General features: G+C 37.3%; 2 protein-coding genes across 12 annotated transcripts in view; one reads left to right on the top strand and one right to left on the bottom strand.

Moving 5' to 3' along the window:
* Positions 1-19926, top strand: part of DENND4A (DENN domain containing 4A) — a 119490-nt gene extending 99564 nt beyond the window's left edge. For 4 of the 6 annotated variants that reach the window (XM_043919870.1, XM_043919873.1, XM_043919872.1 and 1 more), the window contains 10 exons: positions 1410-1596; positions 5508-5602; positions 7098-7273; positions 7352-7519; positions 8848-9046; positions 9273-9527; positions 10452-10569; positions 11161-11323; positions 11482-11546; positions 17406-19926. In XM_043919870.1, the coding sequence (XP_043775805.1) occupies positions 1410-1596; positions 5508-5602; positions 7098-7273; positions 7352-7519; positions 8848-9046; positions 9273-9527; positions 10452-10569; positions 11161-11323; positions 11482-11546; positions 17406-17542 (1563 nt within the window). In that variant the 3' untranslated portion in view covers positions 17543-19926. The remainder of the gene's footprint in view (positions 1-1409; positions 1597-5507; positions 5603-7097; positions 7274-7351; positions 7520-8847; positions 9047-9272; positions 9528-10451; positions 10570-11160; positions 11324-11481; positions 11547-17405) is intronic. The other 2 variants (XM_043919874.1, XM_043919876.1) reach the window with 1 other exon arrangement.
* Positions 19927-19935: 9 nt separating this feature from the next.
* SLC24A1 (solute carrier family 24 member 1) overlaps positions 19936-25563 on the bottom strand; it is a 57066-nt gene continuing 51438 nt past the window's right edge. For all 6 annotated transcript variants that reach the window (XM_043919880.1, XM_043919878.1, XM_043919882.1 and 3 more), the window contains 2 exons: positions 25207-25373; positions 19936-24172 (listed from right to left, as the gene is read on the bottom strand). In XM_043919880.1, the coding sequence (XP_043775815.1) occupies positions 23923-24172; positions 25207-25373 (417 nt within the window). In that variant the 3' untranslated portion in view covers positions 19936-23922. The remainder of the gene's footprint in view (positions 24173-25206; positions 25374-25563) is intronic.

The raw sequence follows: 25563 nt of genomic DNA on the forward strand, positions 1-25563 counted from the left end.
AATAAGGTGGATGAAACTGGAGCCTATTATACAGAGTGAAGTAAGTCAGAAAGAAAAACACCAATACAGTATATTAATGCATATATATGGAATTTAGAAAGATGGTAACAATGACCCTATATGTGAGATAGCAAAAGAGACACAGATGTAAAGAACAGACTTTTGGACTCTGTGGGAGAAGGCGAGGGTGGGATGATTTGAGAGAATAGCATTGAAACATGTATATTATCATATGTGAAACAGATCGCCAGTCTAGGTTTGATGCATGAGACAGGGTGCTCAGGGCTGATGCACTGGGATGACCCTGAGGGATGGGAGATGGGGTGGGGAGGGAGGTGGGAGGGGGGTTCAGGATGGGGAACACATGTACACCCATGGCTGATTCATGTCAATGTATGGCAAAAACCACCACAAAGTTGTAAAGTAATTAGCCTACAATTAAAAAATAAAATTAAGCAAAAAAATTGGGTGAAAATTTTATTTCCACTGTGGTAACATAAGGCCACTAAAACCCATCTCTCCACTTACAACTAAAAACTCCAGACAAAATACAAAAAAGCGACTGTCTAAGGATTCTGAAAAATAAAAGCAGCAGACTATGAAGAAAATTTCCCGTTTTCTTTCTTATGCATCTTTGCCCCAAAAGCAGGTCCCAGTCACAGTGTGGCCTGGCATCCTGGCAGCTAAAACTTCGGGAGAATCCTCATATTTCCTGGAGAGAGGAACCAGGGAAGGGGGTCTCTGGGCAGGAGAGCATGAAGGGAAGTTGTGAAAGAAGGATTCCTGATTCTGTCTATAGCCCACACAAGTATCCATCTCACCCTTGAGCTTACACGTACATGGCATAGATGCAGACCAGCATGGAGGACAAGGCTTAGAGAATTAAACTGAGTATTAAATCACCACCTACAATAATCAAAACACAAATTACAAGCTGAACATAACTCAGTTGACTGCCTGCTAAAACAAATAGCACAACATTCTACAAGAGATTATAACAGTACCCAGACTACACAGTAACTTTCACGGGATCCAGGAATAATAACCTGGATTGCTATGGAAAAGAATAAAATGTGAACAAATAAAAGAGAATAAAATGTAATTTTCTAGTGGTCTCATCCTGGACTGGGATTTGCAGGGAAGAAAATTAACAATAAACAAAGGCTTAAAGTTAGCAGTTATGTAACAGGTATCTGCTTTGATCTAAGAAATGCTGCCACAAAAATTGATCTCCAGCTCATGTTTGTCCAAATTAGGATGCCCTTGTAAAATTGGCTTTTTTTTTCCCCTAGAAGTTATAATGTTGATTAATTGATCATCTGAGTAATTAGGCATTTCCTCTGCCTTAGAAGTGACCTTTTAAATAACTTTAAATATGAAGGAAATTAAGCTTATAATTATGTCCTTAGGATCAAAGTTCTGACCGTACCAGTCTTTCTTCAGTGGGAGCCCAGGATTCTGAATCTACCTCTTTAACAGATGAAGATGTCTGCCATGAGTTGGAAGGAGCCACTTCTCAGGACAGCAGCGCCACTTCAGGGACTAAGGGGGTTGATTTCAGCAGAACAAGCCTGGAAGGTTCTGCCTCCTTAGAAGGTTTGTCCAGACACTTCTGTCATGCTGCATTTGATATGTGGTACCTTTACTTTTTCTCCGTTATATTTTAATTTTGTAAATGATTTGCATGGCTCAAAGCAATAGGGAACCAAGGCACTTTCAGAGAGCTCTAGCTTCTACCCTCATCCCTTCAGCTTGTTTTCTCCTTGTCCCTAGAGGTAGCCACTTTTGTTCATTTTTGATTTACCCTTTCACTGTTGCTTTTTAAAAATATATATATATACTTTTAAAAGCATGTGTGTTGTGTTTGTGTGTTCTTAATACCTCCTTGTCTTCTTACTCAAAAGGTAACATAACTGTTAAACAATTAACTGTTACTTGCTTTTTTCACTTAACACCATATTCTGAAGAACATTTCATATCATCACAGAGCATTGTTCCTCTTTCATTTTTAAGGTTGCACTGTTCATCGTATGTGACTGTATCAGTTTATTTTAACCACTTCCCTGTTGATGGACTTTAAATTCTCAGTCTTTAACTGTTATGAATAATGCTATGATGCACAACATGCCATATTATATTTTTGCCAGGGTAGCTTTAGAAGATCTTCCAAGTTCTTCCTTGAAGTCATATTGCCAGGTTCCTTCCCCAGGGGTATACAATTTGGTATTCCCACAGGTAGTGTAGACAAATACCCATTTCCCAGCAGCCTTGTGAAGAAAATTTGTTAGTACACTTTTGGATTTTTGCCATCTGATAGGTGAAGAGTGTATTTCAATTAATTTTCATTTATATTTATTTTATAAATTGCATATCTATTTGTACATTCAGGGACTGTTTGTATTTCTTTTTCTGTGAACTGTCTTTTGCCTACATTTCACTTTCACTTGTTTTCCCCCCACCACCTTTTTTTTTTTAAGTTTTAATAGCTCTTTTTTATATTAGGGAATTAATCCTTTGTCTTTTATATCAGTGGCAGATGCTTTTTCGACGTGTGTCAAATTTCGGGGTTTTCTTCCCCCACATAAAAGTTTTAAATTTTGTATCATTAGAATTATCAGTTTTTGCCCTATTACTTCTGGATTTTGAGTCATTGGGAAAGATTTTCCCTTCCCCTAGGTTCACCACTACTTTCTTCAATACTTCTCTCATTCCCCCTTTAACATTTTCTGTGATCAGCAGACTTTTTCTATAAAGGGCCATATTGTAAACAGTTTCAGTTTTGTGGGATATATATATATATATATCTAACAGTACTTTTAAACTGTAAAAATCATTCTTGTGGTCATACAAAAATAGATTTGACTCCTGTTTTAGATATTTAATCCATTTGAAATTTATCCTGGTATATCATGTGAGGAATGAACACATAATATTTTTTAAATTTGCATATTTACTATTTTAAAAAGCTTTTATTGTGGAAGTATTCAAACAATCACAAAAGTAAAAGGAACAGCACAACAAACTCCCATGTATCCTTCATGCAACTTCAACAGTTATCAACAAATGGCCACTGGAGAAGGAAATGGCAACCCACTCCAGTACTCTCGCCTGGAGAATTCCATGGACAGAGGAGCCTGGCAGGCTACAGTCCATGGGATCGCAGGGTTGAACACGACTGTGGGACTAACTTTCACTTTCAGTCATTAATACAACATTGCATTTCAACTACTTCAATAAAAATTAATTTTAAAAAAATGGCCAATCTTGTTTTATCTTATCCCCTCTGTCTTCTGCTGCCAACATTTTTTCTTGCCCCACTGAACTATTTTAAAGTAAATCCCAAACAATATATAATTTTATTCATAAATACTGCAGCGTGTATTTCTAAAACCTAAGGACTTTAATGTTATATCTTTTTTAACTTTTTTATTAAAGTTACTTAGTTTAAGAAATTTATTATTTACTCTGTTATACATGTACTATGTGCATTTTTATGTATGTAAATATTTTCCATGTCACAAATTGAGAACAACTGAATAACCAGTGTCAGGTTAAGATAACAGTTCAATAACAGCATCCAGATCCCCTTCTCATGCCCGCATCTACTCACCACTCCCTACACAGGTGAACATTATCTTAACACTGTAGTCAGCCATTTTTTAACATTTGTATGGACTCATGCAGTATGTAAGTGAAAGTGAAAGTTGCTCAGTCCTGTCCGACTGTTTGCAACCCCATGGACTATATACAGTCCATGGAATTCTCCAGGCCAGAATCCTGGAGCGGGTAGCCTTTCCCTTCTCCGGGTGGTCTTTCCAACCCAGGATTGAACCCAGGTCTCCCGAATGGCAGGCGGATTCTTTACCAGCTGAGCCACAAGGGACGCCCTTTAGACCTTAGGGGATAGCTCAGTTAGTAAAGAATCTGCCCACAATGTGGGAGACTTGGGTTCAATCCTGGGTTGGAAAGATCCCCTGGAGAAGGGAAAGGCTACCCACTCCAGTATTCTGGCCTGGAGAATTCCATGGATTGTATAGTCTATGAGATTGCAGAGTCGGACATGACTGAGCAACTTTCACTTTTCACAGTATGTATCTTTTGTGAAGCATTCATTTTTTAAAACAAAATTGTAATATCATATTTCTTAATGTGCCAATGTTTATTACATAATATATAAAAATATATATAGTTTAAATTTTCACAACTATCTCATAAAACTCTTTTTATAGATGGTTTGTTCAAGTTGAGACCCAGACAGGGTCTATTTGTTGCATTTGTTTGATGTCTATTAACTCCCTCTCATCTTCATTCCCTGTATTTTTCCCCCCTTGTCATATAATCAGGTGATTAGCTCCCCCCTCTTATTTTTTTCTAACATACAAGAAGAGTTTATTGAACTAACTAAATAAGATAACCTCACATCCTGATTCACTTTGCTAAAAAGAATATTCTGTGCTGTAGATTGATTAGATACAAAAGGTAGACTGCCAGCATAAATGATTGATTTAGTCAAGGCTAATAGAGAGCAATTTTGAACTAGCTTTAGCAGAGGGAGGCGGAATTACAGAAGGTTATTGGAAGACCATCAGGAAAGAACTGCAGATACCACCATTTCTAAGCATCTAGGATGATACGAGGCTTCACCTCTCTCTCTGCATCTCTGTGAGGCAGGGGCTTGGGCTCACGGAAGGTCTAGAGCTTTTTTTCCTCTTGTGATTTATTTGCTGAAGCAGTTGGATCATTAGTCTGGATTATGCTGATTGCATCCCCATGGTGGTATTTCACGTTCTCCTGTCCTCTCTCTCTCTTGGAAATACTAGTTTATACCGTTACTTTGTTTTAATACCTTTATATTTATAAAAATACCAGTGTTCATTCATAAAAATGTAGTAACTAGAGAGAAAAAAGTATAGATTACCTCCAGTTTTCCTAACTAGATACAGCCACTGTCAGCAATCGACTTGACCACAGAACTATTCTCACTTTTTGTTGTCATTTTAATACCTACTCATATCTCTTTGCTCTTAAGACTATACTTGGAAGCTCTTCCCTAGTACATAAGAGCGATATTACACTTAAAGATTTTAAAGAGTCTTACTAGGCAGAAAGTTGGCCAGTAATTCTTTTCATGATCTGAAATAAGATCAGCTGTTTTATACTTTTTAAACTTTAGAACTAAACACTTTCTTATATCTTAATCATGTAACAATAGAAACAGCAAAATAGTAATTACAAACAATTGGTATGCTTCCTAGCCTGTACATGCAGTGTGCTTAATAAGTGAATAATGAAAATAAGTGAGTGATGAATTAAAATACATTTCCTTAGGTGTATACGCAAAAGACAAATGCACACTTGAAAAACATTTTTCATTATTTATGTGTTTTCTCTTAAATTTTAAATAGGACAGTTTGACATTTTACTGGAGAATTTGAGAGAGAGAGAGATTCTCACATCCTTTCTTATTAATTTTAATATTTTGCTGTTTGTTTTTTAATAATGAACAGGATCCTTATCCAAGTTTGCCTTACCTGGGAAATCAGAGGTGGCATCTTCCTGCAACACGAGTAATACAAACATCTTCCAGAACTATGCAATGGAGGTACAATTTTAATCAAAAGAATATCTTAATGTGCTACTTAGTAAAATTTCTTAAATATTGATAGTCTCTGGTAGAGGGATAAAATTAAATATATGGCATCTGAAAATTTCAGAATATATATTACACATGAATAAACTTAAAATGTCTATGACTTTTTCTGTTTAGAAAAGTTCCATACTTCCTTTGATAGCACTTTTATTTTCAGCATTTATATTTGACCCTTGTTTTATGTGTGTCCTCTTTCAATAGTTATTTTGCTTCTTAAACACTTTTAACTAGTTTCACTGTGTAGGCACACTCTTTGGATGAGGATACTGGGAGTGGTTTTGGCATTTGTGTCCACTTTTTCCATCATGTTTTTCATTCTTTGTATCAGTCTAATATAGATATCTGCTGGATATGCTGCTATATCCCGTTTTCTTACAGTGAAAAGGTTTTACTTTTATACTTTAAAAGTTTCTCCTAATTTTTCTGCAAAAATTGCTTCCAAATACATTTGTGACTGTTGCTGTTTCACACTAATTTGCATAAATTTGGAAAATAAATTTGCATGCAGTTGGAAATAAATGATGAACACCAATGTTGCAATTTACAGAGTTTCTGATGGCTTCAGGAATTCTATATTTTATTAATGTAATGACAACAGTATTTACATTTCTCTCTAGCAGTGGTTCTTAAACTGTCTGTAGTGAAAGACCAGGGGTTTTTTGGTTGTTGCTGTTTTTAATTTCCAATCTGTCATGGCTGATACTCTTGTAAAATCTGTTGATCACAAACTTAGCTGTTGCAGAAATGACCAGTTACTTTAAAGGTCCCCAGATCCTCTTCTCCTTTCTTTACTTAGCTCATCACAAACCAGTAAGAGTTTGTAGACCACCTCTTCTCTGCTGACCACACTTTGAGTAGCACAGATCTGTAACATGGAATTACCAGTACCTATTTTGTGTATTAACAAATGAATGCTTGGGTTTAGTTTTCCATTAATAAAATTGTGTGTGTGTGTTTGTGTGTGTGCTGTGCTGTTTCCAGTCATGTCCCAACTGTTTGCAACCCTATAGACTATAGCCCTCTAGACTCCTCAGTCCATGGGGTTCTCCAGGCAAGAATACTGAAGTGGGTTGCCACGCCCTCCTCCAGGGGATGGTCCCAAACCAGGGATTGAACCCCCATCTCTTATGTCTCCTAAAATTGGCAGGCGGGTTCTTTACCACTAGTACCACCTGCGAAGCCCAATAAAATCATGGCACATTTTATAGTACATAATTATAATGGTAAAAATGCTCACTGAAATGCAAGTTTCCCTTCCAGGCAAAAATTTTGGAATAGACTTAGCTGAAATAAAGATGAGTGTATTATATAATGTACTGATAATAATCCATTTTTTTGTTTGTAACTTCTAAATCATTCTGAATTTTAGTTTTCCAATAGATTTATTAATTGAAATAATTTTGTGCACTCACTAGCTTACTTTATAAAGTGCTGTTTTCTCCCATAGGTCCTTATCTCAAGCTGCTCTCGGTGTAAAACCTGTGATTGTCTGGTCCACGATGAGGAAATCATGGCTGGCTGGACAGCAGATGACTCAAATCTCAATACTACCTGCCCGTTTTGTGGCAATCTTTTCTTGCCCTTTCTGAATATAGAGATAAGAGATTTAAGACGACCTGGAAGGTAATGATTCACGTTTTTGTTTTTTTTTTCTTTATGTTTAAGGACCATGTTTCCTAGACTGTCTCTTTTCTCAAAAAGCTCCTTTCTTTCACATTACAGATACTTTTTGAAGTCAAGCCCATCTACAGAAAATATACATTTTCCATCCTCCTTTTCAAGTCAGACAAGGCAGTCTTGCATCTCAACATCAACCTCTGGTCTTGACACATCTCTTCTCTCTGTTCAAGGGAGTTTTGATCTGAATAGGTAATTATGATTATGTGGAACTATATGTTAACAACATATACATTTCCATTTATGACAGAAAAATTAGCTGACCATTTTAAGATTTAAATCCCTATGTATAATAGATTTATTATCGTAAATTCTTATTCCTAATTAAAATAATATTGAAATTCTCTAATAATCTAAATGTTTCAACAGTTAATAGTTTATGCTTTATGGGCTTCCCTGGTGGCCCAGTGGTTAAGAATCTGCCTACCAATGCAAGGGACACGGGTTTGATCCCTGATCTGGAAAGATCCCACATGCCGCAGGGCAGCTAGCCCGTGCACTACAACCACTGAGCCCCGCAGTCTAGAGCCCACGCTTCACAACGAGAGAAGCCACCGCAACGAGAAGCCTGCGCACCGCAACTAGAGTCATCCCCACTCACCACAGCTAGAGAAAGCCCACGCTGAGCAACAAAGAGCCAGTGTAGCCTTAAATAAATACATAATTTAAAAACAGTTTATACTTCAAGAATCCCCAAAGTTTAAGCTGTATAATTCACATATGATAATGTTTACTATTAAAGGTAAAAATTATGTAGAACACTTGAAGTTTATAATTAACATCTTTCTCTTATCTCTCTTTTGAGGAATTAAGTCAGTACTAACATATTTCTACTTTGTAGTATTTAATTTTCTATTTAGGAATATTTAATCATCTAAGAAAACATTTGGAGCTGTTAGATGAACTGTAAAATCAAACTAAGAATTATACAGTAAGCCTAATACAAGTAAATCTGTGCTTAGAACAAAGGCTACTATCATCTCCATTTTGGAGAAGTGCCAAATGCAGTAAATAGAGCTGGGCAGAAGAAGTCACACTGGTAACTGCACGTGCAGAAGAAAATGCATACGTGGTACTGGCAGGCTAGCGTGGCCTGCTAGCCTGCTTTGATCCTGATTGCTTAGACTACAAAGCTGCAAGGCTGGGTGTGTGCATTCTTTCATCACAGGTCTTCTGTAGCCCTTTCTTTGACTGTCTCCCACTAGTTCTGACTCCTGAGGAATAGGTGCCTGTTGTTTCTGCTTTGTATCCCTGGGCCTACTGTGGTTTCTCGGTATAAGTTGTCCAGTAAATGTTTTGAACAAATGAATGACTTATATTTAAAGGTTACTGGTAAAAAGGAAATGTAACATGACTAGGCTACTTTAAGCTGTATCCTTTCTCCCAAGCCAAAGCCACGTTACACCTTTCCTTTGTTTTACTTTGTCACGTGCAGCTCTGAATCTAAAGAGAACATGGTCAGATGAAATAAAACAAATCTAGAGAATGATATGTTTTTTTTTCCTTTTTTAACATCCAAGCAAATCTAAGCCGCTGGAAAATACATGTGCCCGAAGTATTCAGATCCCTGCTGATAGATCAAAAGCAGCTATGTCAAAATGTCCGATATTTCCAATGGCCAGGAGTGTTAGTACTTATGGCACCTTGGATAAGGAAGACATTGGAGGGCAGAAGCTCATTCCTACAGGCAGCCTGCCAACTACTTTACAAGGCGCTGCAGTATGTATTTTGGTGTTTTTTACAGTTTGGATATTGATGATTTGCATTTGATTTTGTTCCCCTTGTGCTAAAAAGCCTCATAAGCTTCAATTTTATTATTATTAAGAAGGCTATCTTGTTATATTATACATTTCTAATTATGTAGAAGTCATTGACGGGCATATAAAAAAATGATTTAGTATCATCATCTTGTATTTGCTGTTTACAGTTTTTATTTACTCAACAGGATTCTTTAGGATTAGAATGGCACCTCCCAAGTCCAGATCCTATCACTGTTCCATATCTTAGTCCATTAGTGGTATGGAAGGAACTTGAAAGCTTATTGGAAAATGAAGGTGATCGTGCAATAACAGTGGCAGACTTTGTGGACCATCATCCAATTGTTTTTTGGAACCTGGTGTGGTATTTTAGACGTCTTGACTTACCCAGTAATTTACCTGGATTGATTCTTTCTTCTGAGCATTGTAACAAGTATTCGAAGGTACGAGAGTAAGAATTATCTAAAATTCAGTGCTACTGTCATCACTGTAATGTTCGAATATTCCTAATGACAAGAAAGTAATTTTATGCTAAATATTTTTAATAACCATCTGAATCAATAAAATTGTTGTAAATAATTTTTCTTCTTGCCGTTCAGCAGTAAGACAGTCATGTTTTTTGGACTTCTTATAAAAGTTTACACAAAATGGGCTTGGCTTTTTGTTACAGCCTCAAGAATAAACTGTAAATGACTCTTGTAAGATGACTTTGTGAGTTGGCCCCACTCACGCCTCATACCTCCTTCAAGAACAAGCCTGGCGCTTTAGGAGGACGTCTGTAATTCACATTGCAGTCATGTGCTGGCTACCATTCTCTTCATTCCTCTACTCTAAATTTTCATTTGACATTTAGGTAGTTTGTTGTATCTTCACTTGCATTTTTTATTTTTTTTTCTCTTTCATTATGCTCTCACTGCCACTGAATGGCAAGGTGTTCAAGTTTAGGAGCTTTGCCCTCTCTTCTTGTCCTTCACGTCTGTGGTTGTGCCTGTGCTTGGATGGTCAGTGAGTGAGTGACTGAGAGGTTAACTCAGTCAGTGTCTGTGCTAGGGTCTTGAAATGTTGGAGTATGGGGCTTCTGGATTTATCTTTCTGTGGAGCCTCAGTCGAAAGCTGGTCAAGACTAACTCTTCATGATCTTAGTACTTTGTTAAATCTGCTACTTTAGGGACCACTGACTTCTCAACTCAACTCAGGTCATCTCCCCTCAGTAGGTTATAAAATGCATACAAACCAATGGTTTTTCTGTTCCTTTCTCTTTTGCACACATACATCCTAAAAAATATTTTTAAGGATCTTTATAAAATATTTACAAAACATTATCATGTAAGGATCATTAATGAGCATTTTTTTATTCTTCAACACAGATTCCTCGCCACTGTATGTCTGAAGACAGTAAATATGTTTTAATACAGATGTTGTGGGACAATATGAAATTACACCAGGATCCAGGACAGCCCTTGTACATCCTCTGGAATGCGCACAGTAAGTGCTGTCATAGAATGCCCATTTCCTTCATATAAGAGTACTCTCTACTTGCTTTAAACAGCCTAAACTACTGTGTAACTGACTTTTATTATACTACTTTTTGTCTTACAGGTCAAAATCGTACTCTTTTGTTTGAGAGTGAGTGTTAAGTTTGATGTTTTTAGTGTTACCTACTATGGAAGTCAAGGGGTTTTTGTTTTTTGAGTGATGCTCTGTATGTGGTGGAGGGGTTATATTTTGTAGAGTTCCATTTTTAGCACATTGCTTGTCCCTATTCTTTTTACCTATTTTTTTGTTTCCATCCCAGGCTGCTGATTTAAAATTCCTTCCAGGGGCTGTATTATGGAAAATAGTATTTTTAGTTACTTGTGTATTTGAGGCCACAAAGCGCTTATTTTTTATCATTATTTGTCTTATTTCTTCCTTTTTTTTTCTTTCTTCATTCTTAGATTTCAGTTCTTTTATCTATTGCCCTTAATTTATTTTTACTGCTTTGTAGCTTTTTAAATAGCTATCATTTGCTGCTTAATTACATTCTGCTTTATACACAGAACACTTTTGTTCATCTGCTCTTTTGGTCTTTTACAGCCCAAAAGTATCCAATGGTCCATTTATTGCAAAAAGGTGATAATTCATTTAACCAGGAACTATTGAAAAATATGGTAAAAAGCATTAAAATGAATGACGTCTATGGACCAATGAGTCAGATTTTAGACACACTGAATAAGTGTCCTCATTTTAAAAGACAGAGGTAAGTCATTCTCTTAAGTGATGTATTGTTCCTCTAAGCAGATTCATGTTGTTTGGTGACGTGTTAGAATATCTCATGCTTATATTAACATAAAAAATTTTATAGATGTATACAGATGTATGAATAGTAATAGCTTCTCCATTCCTTTTCTCCCCTAGGAGTTTATATAGAGAAATACTGTTTCTCTCACTGGTGGCACTGGGAAGAGAAAACATTGATATAGGTAATTCAGCATAACTTAAAACATATAATACTTATATACCATGGTATAGTTTTCAAAATGTTTTTATACTGGTAGTATTAATTAGTTTAATATAAGATTTTATTAGTATATAGAAAAGTTTCTCTTTTAATATAATGTAAAAAATGCTTTGATATTTTGGTCATGTTGGTAATAACAATGATAAATAATGAAAGCTAACATTTTTTGAGGGCTTATTATGTGCCTAACATTGTAGCAAGTACCTCCCATGCTTTATCCCATATAATTCTCAAAAGCCTTATGGGATAGGTACTGTTATCATTTCCATATTATTATTGAGGCAGCTGAGGATCCAGGAGGTTAAGTAACTTGAACTTGGGTTTCACAACAATAACAGAGCCATATTTTAACCAAGCAGTCTTAATTTCCAGTCCTATGCTTTTAACGATTGTGTCATATCACTAATGGCATTAAGCTTGTTTCAGAAAAGATGTAAGGTAGCCAAGTATGTATTTTAGGAGGTCTCAAATATTTTTGGTTGATCATCTTCTCTCAGTTATTGTGCTTGGATTCTTTAGAGTCAGAGACACAAACAGAAAGTAAAAGGATCGAAAAAGATACTCCATGCAAGTAATACTAACAAGGAGGCTAGAGTGACTATATTAATATCACACAAAGTAGAATTTAGAGTCAAGGAAGGACATTTTATAATGATGAAACAATCCACCAAGAATTATTATTTATAAGAATTATATATGCTGCTAACAACAGAGCCCTCAAATACATGAAGTAAAAACCAGCAGAATTGGAGGGAGAAATAGACATTCAGCCAAAATATTAATAGTTGGATATTTCAGTAATGGGTAGAACAACTAGGCAGTAGATCAAAAGGAAACGGAAGACTCAAACAGCACTGTAAACCATCCAGACCTAAGAAATATCTACAGAGCGCTCCACCCAACAACAAAATACATACTTTTCTCCACTGCACATGGAATATTGTCCAAGATAAACCAAACGTTAAGCCATAAAGTAAGTCTCTCAATACATTTTTAAAAAGTTGGAAATCATACAAGGTATATTCTCTAACCACACTATAAGGAAAAGAGAGATCAATAATAAAAGGAAAATAGGAAATTCACAAGTATATGGAAATTAAACAACACACTCCTAAATAACAAATTGGTCCAAAAAGTCATTAGATAATACTTTTGAGATAAATGAAAATAAAATACAATATACCAAAACTTTGAGATTCATTAAAAGCAGTTTCTATCTTAAGAAACTAGAAAAAGAAGAGCAAACTAAACCCAAAGCAAGCAGAAAGAAGGAAATAAATATTTGTGGAAATAAATAAAATAGAGAAAAAAGGGGGAAAAAATTTTTAAATAGAAAAACTGAAATCAAAAGTTTGTTCTTTAAAAAGACCAATAGGGACTGCCCAGACAATCCAGTGGTTAAGACCCCACGCTGCCCAGGCAGGGGGCACAGGTTGAATCACTGGTTGGGGAACTAAGATCCCACATGCTGTTCCTCCAAGTGCAGCCAAAAAAATTTTTTTAATTTTAAAAATAAAAGATCAACAAGATTGAAAAATCTTTAAGCTAGACTAAGAAGACTCAAATTACTGAAATCAGGAATAAAAGGGGGGATATTCCTACTGACCTCACAGAAATAAAAAGAATTATAATAAATAGTTATATACCAACAAATTAGATAACCTAAAAGAGACAAGCAAATTCCTAGAAAGAATAAAACTGACTGAAGATTCAAAAATCTTAATAGACCTGTTACAAGTAAATAGATTGGGTTAGTAATGAAAAATCTTCTCCCTCAGGACCAGATGGTGACTTCTACCAAATGTTTAAAGAATTAACACTTTGTTATAGACTGCATGTTTGTGTCCCCCTCCCCAAAATTCATATATATATTGAAGCCCTAATGTGATGGTTTTTGGAAAGTAATTATATCAGGAGGTTGGAGCCTCCAGGATGGGATTAGTATCCTTATAAGAAAAATAAGAGGGAATTTCCTGGCAGTCCAGTGGTTAGGACTCAGCACTTTCACTGCTGCAGCCTGGATTCAACCCTTGGTCGGGGAACTAAGATCCCGCAAGCCAGCTAAAAAGAAAAGAAAAGAAGAGAACTATCCCTCTCACTCTCAGCAATGTGAGGATACTAGGAGAAGACACCTATCTGCAAACCAGAAAGAGTGCTTTCACCAGACACCGCATCTGCTGGCACCTTGATCTTGGACTTCCTAACCTCCAGAACAGTGAGAAATAATTGTTCATCATTTAAGCCACCCAGTCTACGGTATTCTGTTATAGCAGCCCAAACTAAAACACTAATCCTTCATAAACTCTGACCAAAAAAGTAGAAGAAAAAGAAGTGCTTCCTAACTCATTCTATGCATTAGGCCAAAATCACTGCAGATGGTGACTGCAGCCAAGAAATTAAAAGATGCTTGCTCCTTGGAAGAAAACCTATGACTAACATAGACAGCATATTAAAAAGCAGAGACATTACTTAGCCAACACAGGTCCATCTAGTCAAAGCTATGGTTTTTCCACTAGTCATGTATGGATGTGAGGGTTGGACCATGAAGAAAACTGAGCACCAAAGAATGATGCTTTTGAACTGTGGTGTTGGAGAAGACTCTTGAGAGTCCCTTGGACTGCAAGGAAATCCAACCAGTCAGTCCTAAAGGAAATCAGGCCTGAATATCCATTGGAAGGACTGATGCTGAAGCTGAAGCTCCAATACTTTGGCCACCTGATGCGAAGAGCTGACTCATTGGAAAAGACCCTGATGCTGAGAAAGATGGAAGGCAGGAGGAGAAGGGGACAACAGAGGATGAGATAGTTGGATAGCATCTCCGACTCAATGGACAGGAGTTTGAGCAAGTTCTGGGAGTTGGTGATGGACAGGGAAGCCTGGCATGCTGCAGTTCACAGGGTCGCAAAGAGTCAGACACAACTGAGCAACTGAACTGAACTAAACCAAGCCCAGACAAAGATGTCACAAGGAAAAAAATCTGAAGAGCAATATCCCTTATTAATATAGATACAGAAATTCTCAACAAAATACTAGTAAACCAAATCCCGCAACATATAGAAAAGATGGTATGCCATGACAAAGAGGGATATATTCCAAGGATGCAGTGTTGGTTTGGAATAAAAAAAAACTCCATTAATGTAATATACCATATTAATAGAATAAAGACAAAAAACCACATGGTATCTCAGGAGACACAGAAAAACCATTTGACAGAATTCAACAAACTAGAAAAACGAGAAACAGAAGGGAATATCTTCACCCTGATAAACGGCATTGATGAAAAACCCAGAGTTAGCACCATATTCAATGATAAAAAAGCAGTCTTCCCTTTAACATCTGGAACAAGAAAAGGATGCCTGCTTCCACACTTCAACACTCTAGCTGGAACAGCCAGGCAAGAAAAAGAAATAAAAGGCATCCAGATTGGAAATGAAGAAGTTAAACTATGTTTATAGCTGACATGATCTTGTATATAGAAAACCCTAGAGATTCCAAACCAAATCGAAACAGAACAAAACAAAAACCCCAAAGTACGAGAGTTAATAAATAATAAACTTAGCAAGGTTATAGGATATAAGATCAAGAAACAAAAATCAGCTGAATTTCTTTTTTTTTTTTTCCCTCCCCTCCCCCCAGCTGAATTTCTATAGCAATACAAAAATAAAATTAAGCAGTCCATTTACAGTAGCATCAAAAAGAATAAAATGCTTAGGAAGGTGTGAAAGACTTGTACAGTGAAAATTACAAACATTTCTCAAAAATCACATATATGAATGGAAACTCACCCCAAGTTCATAAATTAGAAGACTAATATTCTTAATATATCAGTACTACTAAAGCAATTTACAGATTTAATACAGTCACCAGTAGTATTTTACAGAAATAGAAAAACCCATCCTAAAATTTATGGAGTCTCAAGGCATCCCAAATAGCCAAAACAGTCTTGAAAAAGAACAAATCTGGAGGATTCACACTAACTGATTCTAAAACTTACGGCAAAGCTACGGTAATCAAAACAGTGGTACAAGGATAAAGACAGATATATTAGGCAAATGGGACAGGATAGAGAGCCCATGATTTTTGACAAGAATGCCAAGACTCTTCTGTGGGAAATGAATCTTTTCAATAAATTGTTCTGGGAAAATAGAATATCCACTTACAAAAGAATCAATTTGGACCCTTATACAAAAATTAACTCAAAAAGGATTGAATACCTAAATGTGAGTCCTAAAATAATCAGAAGAAAGCATAGGACAAAAGCTTCATGACATAGATTTGTCAGATTTCTTGGATATGACACCCAAGGCACAGGCAAAAGGTCAGACAAATAGGGCATTGTGAAAACTGAAGATTTCCATGCATCAAAAGTGGTATCAATGGTGCAAAAAGACATCCCATAGAATAAGGGAAAATACCTACAAATCATATATCTGAGAAGAGATTAATATCAAGAATATGTAAAGAATTCCTAAAACTCAACCACAAAAAAAACAAGCCATTGCAACATGGGCAAAGAGCTTGAATAGACATTTATCCAAAGAAGATATATGGATGGCAAATTAAGTACATGAAAAGATGCTTAACATCACTAATAGGGAAATGCAGATCAAAACTACAATGAGATACCATGTCACACCATTAGAGTAGCTACTATCAAAAACCCCAGAAAAACAAGTGTTTGTAAGAATATGGAAAAATCAGAACACTTGTGCATTGTTAGTTGTGATATAAAATGGTATAGCTGCTGTTGAAAACAGTATGGCATTTTCCTTAAAAAATTAAATACAGAATTTCTACGTTATCCAACAGTTTCACTTCTGGGTATATACCCTGAAGAACTGAAGGTAGGGTCTCAAGGAGATATTAGTACTCACATGTTCATAGCAGTATTATTCATAATAGCTGAAATGTGGAAGCAACAACCCAAGTATCCATTGAAGGATGAGTGGATACGCAGAATGGGATATATATATAGTGAATTATTATTCAGCCTTAAGAAGGAAGGAAGTTGTGACATGCTACAACATGTCAGAAGACATTGAAGACATTATATTAAGTGGAATATGCCAGTCATAAAAACACAAATACTATATGATTCCACTTAAGTACTTAAAGAAGTCAAAATCATCGAGACACAAGTAGAATGGTAGCTGACAGGAGCTGGGGGGAGAGGAAAAGGGTATTATTGTTTAATGCAGGGGTCCCCAACCTCCAAGATCTAATGTCTGGTGATCTGAGGTGAGGCTGATGTAAAAATAATAAAGTGCACAATACATGTAGTACGCTTGAGTCATCCCGAAACCATCCCTCACTCCAGTTTGTGGAAGAACTGTCTTCCATGAGACTGGTCCCTGGTGCCAGAAAGGCTGGGACTGCTGGTTTAAAGGGCGTAGAGTCTCAGTTTCACAAGATGAAGGGAATTATGGAGATGGATGGCAGTGACTGTACAACGTTATGAATGTATGTGATACCGCAGAACTGGGCACCTAAAAATGGTTAAGATGCTAAACTTTATATGTGTTTTACCAAATTTTTTTTAAGTTGGGAGAGAATAATTTTAAACAGTTGATGTGTTAGTACTTTACATTTCACTGGTCTGTGCAAACTAACTCCAAAACTGTCAACTTAAAAAAAAAAAAATGCTGTGGACTCTTAAGTTGCCCGTTCCAGCTCTGAAATTCTGTGGTCCCTTAGTTGGCAGAAATGACCTAGACATTCCTTCTTGGCTCCTAATTTTGTGGTTCTGTAGTATTACCAAAACTTGATTGCTGATAATATCAAATATAAATTTCTTTATGCCTTTCTTGATGACTTTTTACAGATGCATTTGATAAAGAATATAAGATGGCATATGATCGTCTCACACCTAGTCAAGTCAAGAGCACCCACAACTGTGACAGACCACCAAGTACGGGGGTGATGGAATGTCGGAAAACCTTTGGAGAACCTTATCTTTAAGATATGTGTGTGTATACTTTCAGTATGTATTGTATAGTCAGTGTATAAAACAACACTTTTAGACTCTAAACTTTTTTCTTCGATTTTTGAAAACACATTTGTACAATGTTTCAGGAGGTTCAGATAGTTTATGTACAGAGTGTCTTAAGAAGAAAATAGTGACAAGTGGGAGAGCGCCACTTTCTGTCTCATTTCTTTTTTTCTTCTTTGGTAACAATTAAGTATTTTTGTGATTTAAAAAAAAATCCCTAAACAAAATTAGTCCCCATAAAATAAGACAACTGTTTTATGGATTCTCTTAGAAGAGGCAGACTGAAAAATCATGTATGGAACAAAAACAAATGTAAGATCAGAGTATCTCCTGTTTTCATAGACTGCTCAAATGTTTTGACCACGAAGTTGTATTATACGTATTTTAAATTGTTTATAGTAAGTTGATATTTTTTTAATTTTTAAACAATATAGCAAACAAAATGAACTTAAACTTATGAAGCAAGGCAGTTAAGTGCTTATTTTCCTCGTCTGCTGCTATGTGAAGCAATTAGTGCAGCTGCAGATCTCTATATGTATATCTATATTTTTTTTATTACTGGGAAGAATGATCCCGAAACGTCATTGCTAGCGTCAGTGTTGTCCCAGGATCGCATGTTAGTACTCCTGAGCCTGACTGCAGCCGGTGAGTCACGGCAAGGGTGCGCATCGCCCAGACGGACTCACGGAGCCTTGCGGAAGGACAGCCAGAGAGGTCCCAAGTCTGCTTCTGTAAAATCAGGTTCAGTATACCATGATTCCAAAATGTTCTCTATTGCTACTAGATACATACCATACACAGGGGAAATAGTTTACACAGCCAAATATCAATTTAAATTTTAATATTCTACATGAACATTTATGTTGGGAAATATATCAGTTTATCCCAAATTTTACCTTTATTTTAATATGTAAAATATTGGGTATGATGCAAATTACAGTATATTTATCTGGAATATGACCTACTTGAGTATTGTTTATATATATTATATATAAATATTCAAAATATTTTTTCAAAGGTAGAAAAATAATAACTCCCTAAACGGACAGCCAGATAGAATTTCCCATATTGAGGAACTTGGCTTTTTTAATAAGCGCCAATCTGAATCTGGTTTATGAAATCTAAATCCGAAATATCCAGAAATCAGACAGTAAATTGAATGTTCAAGTACCATGGGTATTAAATAGAATCTTAAAAAATTATTGTAGTCCCATCATTTCTAAGATCACTTTCTTTCAATAATTTCTGATGAAAAAGGTATCTTTTAGCTGTTAGAATTATAGATTTTAATATGTTCATGTAGTGTGTGTTTGTACATTGTCATAATGAAGGAATTCTCTAGCCAATGTCAAAGAAGGAAAAAATGAATGGTCCTAAATTAGATATGTAGAAGCCGGTAGGGTTTAGGACATTTGGACTTGGAGATATCTTAAACTCCTGAGACTTAGAACCATTCAGCCGTAGAAAAAACACTTTTGCGTAAACCCCATTGGTGAATAACACCAAGCTGAAACATTTCACAGCTTTCTACTCTGGGAAATAATGGGGGAAATTTAAAAATGTAAAATTTACTTCAGTTAGTTTGGGGCTGAACTTGCTTACTTGAAAAATCTGGTGCTGTGCGCATGTACCTGCTTCCCCTTCGTAACTACCACTCTTGCCTAAACCTTCTTTACTACTCAGGCCCACACTCCACAATCTAATTCAGTCTTACAGCCTCGGAATCATAACCACTTGAAAATTATCCATTAAGAGAAACATTTGATAGGTGAGGCTTTTGGCATTGGTGACAAGCATCCATCCAAACAGAATTCTGGGGTTCTAGTCTGGCTTTTTTGTTACTGTTTTGTTTTGTATAAGAACAGCTTTCACTATTGATTACCTGTCTTTAACGCAAGCAATATATATATGAATAGCAGTTTATTGATTTCAAATATCTAATCAAAAAAAGTAAGGTAAAGCCCATTCTTTATGATTCAGACTCGTCTGGAAAAGTGAATGTAATTTTTTTCTCCTCCCCCCGCACCCCCGACACCAAATTTTGTTTCTACTTTTGGTTGGGTTCTATTTCCCCTATTTTTAATCCCCAGGGAATATTGTTTGTACACATTTACTCTCTAAAACCTAAAACATGAATAGAAAGTGGTAAATCCTGATCAAAAGAAAATATGTAGATTATCCTTTAAAATAGCTCCATACAAACATTTCTTCAGTTTTCTGTTGACCATACATTGTAGAGAATTATGGTCAATCATGTTGGAAAGAAATACCCTTTTGCTACATTATCTTTTATTTTCTCTTAGTTTTGTTTATATGTTTACTAGTTGAAAATAAATCATGCCGTGTCCTGGTATAACTTGTTTACTACTTACTACTTCCTTCCATTCTGTTTTGAATATCACACATTTGTATATCATATTTGAATATCCAGTTTTTTCCTCTTGAAAGGGAGTTATGCAGTATTCTGATTTTTATCTTTTTTTTCTGATTTGGGGGGGGAAGATTTTTCTGCTTTAAAATCCTAAAGCCACTAGCTTATTTATTATAAGGTTTTCTAATAAAATCTTTCCATTTTTGTACGTGGAGAAACGGCCCCTGAAAATGCTGGTTCAGAATTTTAAGTGATAAGCTTTTTTTTATTTTATGCTGGTGATTACTATGATACTTCAGTGCAACTAGCCAGTGTTAGCATGCTACATATGTAAGTTATATTGTACTTCTACATATTTTCTAAGTACATGGTAAGAAAATAACCAGTTGTGTAATAATGTGCAACAGCCCAGCTTTATTTTTCTCTCACTGGAACCTGAAAGCTGCTGTTAGGCACTGTATCACTGAGCAGGAAGGGAAAGGCTGCCTCGTTGAGAGGGTCCTTGGTCTGCCGTTGTGCTGGTCTTAGCGTGCTCTGCCCTTCCAGTTAAGATATAAGTGTTAAGTTTTATTTCGGAGTTGAATTTTCTGGTGCCTGCAGGTCAGTTTACCTAATATCCTCAGTGCTTGATATCTTCTTACCCTTTCATACTACCTTCTTTCTCTGAAGAGTAAGTACATATGCTGGCTTAATTATTTACAAAGTTAGTATTGCACAAATTAATATGACAATTTCTGTCTGACTCAAAAAGTCCATGTGCATGTGTGAGATGGTAACAGACTCTTCAGATAATGTTACTGTAGCCATTCCACAGTTGCTATTCATTTGGATGGCTCTTTCCTTTTGCATTTAAAGATTTTCTTTTCAGGCATAGTACTGTGATAAAACCACTGGAGCAACTGATGGAATTTTTCTGTAAGTGAAATTCTCCATATTGACCAGCTCATCACAGGACCTGAGGACCACCTTAGGCCAGGGCGTCCTGCTTGGCTCTAGTGACTCCACAGGGATGGACAAGCCTGATGTTGGCCCTCTCTTTGTACTTTTCATGGTCAGTTCAGTTCAGTCGCTCAGTCGTGTCCGACTCTTTGCGACCCCATAGACTGCAGCACGCCAGGCTTCCCTGTCCATCACCAACTCCCGGAGCTTGCTCAAACTCATGTCCATCGAGTCGGTGATGCCATCCAACCATCTCATCCTCTCTCATCTCATCCTCATCTCATACTTTTCATGGTAACCAGGCCAAAAATACACTGCAAGCTGCATCTGCAGGGGGACTTTCCCACAAAAAGGGGACCGGAGCCAAGGATACTCTGTGAGCTGTAAGGCCAACTTGTTTTTCAAATGCATCTACCAAGCTGTCTTAAATATCAAATTCCAATTCTTGCCTCTTTTGGTACTCAATCTTTAAACAGTAATTGGGATATATAATTTTTGTGATACTTTGTAGTATCATAAAAGGCCAAGCCTCTAATTTGATAGAAACAGTTTCAGATCTATATGAGACTATAATGTTCAAAATGTATAGTAACTGTTTAAAAATACATTAATTTTAAAACATTTGGAATATATCCTTTTTTGTTACTATACAGAATCTTACCCATTAAATTAGGAAGAGTTTTACATTTTTATAAATATGGCCCAAGCCTGTTACCAGGGCCATCAAGGAAATGCAACCTCAACAGGGATGAAGGAGAAATCATCTATTCAGCCACCTTCTCCCAATTTAGATACTCATGTATGACAGGTCTGACTTCCCAGGCTGAATGTAACTAGCTACACAGGTCACTTTACCCATCAAATGAGAGGACCATCTAACCATTATCTTGACATTTTAAGATGGTACTTTACCTCTAAATGAGTACAATTTTAATAAACTATCGATTTGTAATGTATGACAATAATCTTAATTTCAAGCATAACAAATTGATCTTTAGAAGTTATACAAGTTTTCCATCTCCTTGCAACCTCCTCTTTCTCCCAGGTGCTCATCCATCGAGACCCAACTTTCACTTTATGTCTTAACCCTTTTCTTCAGAGTGTGAAATCAGAACTTCCTTTCTCAGCAAAGATAAATGCCAGAAATTTAGCAAACTGATCAGGAAGAGGATATTTGATCATTAGTTGGTTTTAATCATTAAATGGTGGTCCAGCACTTTCTCTTTACAGAACGTTTCACTGTCCATCACTCCCCACTCAGCTGTACTGGGGAAGATTATCGGCTCCCAGGCTGTTGGTGAGGAGGGGCCGTCTCTGAGGCCGGCTGAGACTGGGGGCAGAGACCAGGCTGCAGCCCAGTGCTGGCACTGGGCGCTCCCTTCCGTGGCCACTGCCCTCTCTCGTTCCTAGGCCACAGCGCATGGAGACCAGGCAGTGCAGCAGCGTCAGGAATGAGATGACCAGTTTAAGAACGTGGAATTTGAATATGACCCTGTATCCATCAGTCTTCTCTGGAGCAATGAACACATCCATTTTTGTAAAATAAAAGATCATTGGGACTCACAATTTATTGAAATTTAGTAAAAGTCATTTCCAAACAACATGAATCTTGGGAGTAGTGAGGCCATGAATTAAATTAACCAGCCCATCTTAGAAGATGGATTAGGGACTAAAATACTTTGAAAACAGCCCTTCAACACCAAAATGTTCAGTTTTTTCCCCATCTGTCCGGCTGTCTTCTAGTCTTCAGTGAATCCTCTCATGTTTGTAATTAAAGCCGTATTTACTGTCATAACCCACATTCACCTGAGCTTTTGCTTCACAACCAGTGGCATAGCACTGTTTCATTTTTCATGTGCCCCTTAAGCTGATGCCAGTAAAAGGCAGCAAGCAGCAATATTTAATATACAAGCATTTCAACTTCCACATGAAATGTTTAACCACACAATTTTTTAAAAAACACAGGTGTCCTTTACACCAGCTGCCTTGAAGGTAGTAACACTTTTTCTCCTCTCCATCTCGGCACTCTGTTAAGCATTTCTCCTTTGTAATCACCTTAATATCCACGTGTAATCCACACAAGAAATCAATCTTCCTGCTTTATAATCCTGTCTCAGATGACATACAAAATTAGCATTGCCCCACTGGATCTCCTGCTTTGTAAACCAGATTTGGATCTACTGACTAGACTCTTTTTAAAAATTACTTTGCTTCTCCCTCACTGGCAGCAGCTCCCACTGTTAGGTGAGACTGTAAGAGGGGTGGGGTACAGAGCCAGGACAGCTTGTTAGAATGTCTAATACCACACAAACTTGGGTAGGGACATATTTTTAAATGACCCTCAGAATAGTTTTCCTCCCCTAATATCCAAACCTTCCAACTGAAGGGCAAATTATAATTTCTTGGGCTGCTTATTTTGACTTTCCAGAAATGCAACAATGAGAGCAGATATCCTCCTTTGAAAAAGCTGTAAAACATTGATATACATTTTACTGGACTATGATATGTAATGATAATTATTCTTGTTATATTTCGTCCCCTTAACCTCACCAGTAACTGAACTGTAAGGAGTACAAACCTGATAGAAGCACATACTTTGAACAGTAAAAGAGGAGACAGCAACTTGCAGCATGTGCTGGGGGCAAGGGCCGGGAAGGTGAGACCACACCTGCCTTTTTGGATCAGCAGCCTTTCAAGATTAATCAGGGAACTGTCACATGGGTGCCTGTCTTATTGCTATGATGCCTGTCCCAACCCTCACTCCCAGTTATCTCATTTAGAAAAGCCTCTGACTCAGGTCCTGCTTGGCCTCCGTGAAGGGGCAGTAGGAGCGCCACCCCTCCAGAGTCCTGATCCGCAGTGAGCTGCAGGTGCTTCCAAGGACAGACTTCAGCCCCATCACAGCCACCTCAGAGGTTCCTGGCCACTCACTTCACTCTCCCAGATCAGGTTCATTCTTTCTTTAATGTGACGAGATGTGCAGTAACTTCTGGCATAATTTTCTGACCCATGTCCATTTTGAGCAACAGTGACCCTGACTCAGACAGAGACAGGGCAGGATATGATTCGATCTTCCAGCATCACACTGATTATCAGGAATACAAAGTACAGGAGGAACATGGTGAAGCCCAGGATCTTGTTCATTCTCCACTTGCATAATGCAATTGAAGAGATCACAAAGAGGAGCATGAGAAAAAGCAAAACAATTGCACAGAACAAGCCATTGCTACTGACAGCAACAGGCTGCAATCCATTGATAAGAGAGAAAAGCATCCAAGGAAGGGGCAGGCTGCAAGACAGAAGAACAGTGTGTGAATATTCTTTATGTTGATAGTAGTCCCAGGTACACAACAGTACTTCATAATTTACAAAGCACTTATTTTTCCACAAACATGAAATAGAACAGAAAATATTCATTCATGTCAAAGATTAGAAAAGGAAAGGAAAGTGAAGTTGCTCAGTCGTCTGATTCTGCGACCCCATGGACTGTAGCCTACCAGGCTCCTCTGTCCATGGGGTTTTCCAGGCAGGGGTACTGAAGTGGGTTGCCATAGAAAGCTAAAGTCCAGGGAAATTAAAATTATGTGCCCAAGTACTTGCAGATAGTAATTGGAAAGCCTAGATTAAAACAGGTTTTCTGGGTCTGAGTTGTTTTCTTCATACTTTGTGGCTTCTGTATGACTAAATCTCTAAATCCTTATGATAAGGCCTAGCTCAGGACAACATTTCCTGACACTTGTTAGTGGTTAGGGCTCTCCTCAGCCTTTTAACCTGCTCCACCCTGCAAACACACACATAAACATTCAAGTGAAAAAAATCACAGCCACACCCAAATCCTGGAGGTGACTGGGGAAATGAAAACAGTGCAGGTGCTGTGCTGTGACAGACCGGAGGAGTGGGTAAGCAAATCCCTACAGGAAGATGCGGCATTTACTTGTTTATGCAAAATGCTTTTTAGAACCTCTGAGCAGGTAGGAGTCCAAATGCAAAGGAGCAGGAATACCAGGAAGTAAGACAGGAAGTCATTGCTCCTTCCAACCCCATCTCCACCACCTTGGGGGTCAGTGAGCCAAGCATTTGACTGTATTTGGTAATGGAATTTAATGGACTTCGGTTTTCAATTTATCCATAAATTCCAGTCCGATTTCAGGCAGCATTTTAGTTCTATTATCCTTCTGGCTGTGATGAATGAAAGGAGGATACTTTGTTACCTTGTAGACACTAATAACATAAACGCCCTTTTATTCCACGTATAATGAATGGACAGAGCCAACACTGTTTTCCAGCCATGATATGCTTTAGAAAAGTCAGTTTGCCACTCACCCCACGGTGATATCAAATATGTTACTGCCCACGGAGCTTGACACAGCCATGTCTCCCAGGCCTTTCCGAGCAACAATCACACTGGTGATGAGGTCAGGAATTGATGTGCCTGCTGCTAGGATTGTCAAACCCATGATCTCTTCAGAAATCCCTATTGTTTCGCCAACCTGGTAAATAGAGAAACCATGGCAATAGCGGTTGAAAAATCTGAGGCTCTCTGAAGCACCAACCACGTACTACTTTGTGCAAAACCATCACCTTCCTCGGAGTTAACGTTCCCTTGGCCTGAGTAAGGTGGGGTCATGCAAAACTAACAGTTGGGGAGATGGGCCGTGGAGAGAAAACAGGGCCTCTGCT

This window comes from Cervus elaphus, chromosome 12 (genome assembly GCF_910594005.1).
Source record: "Cervus elaphus chromosome 12, mCerEla1.1, whole genome shotgun sequence".
In the NCBI taxonomy this organism is placed as follows: domain Eukaryota; kingdom Metazoa; phylum Chordata; class Mammalia; order Artiodactyla; family Cervidae; genus Cervus; species Cervus elaphus.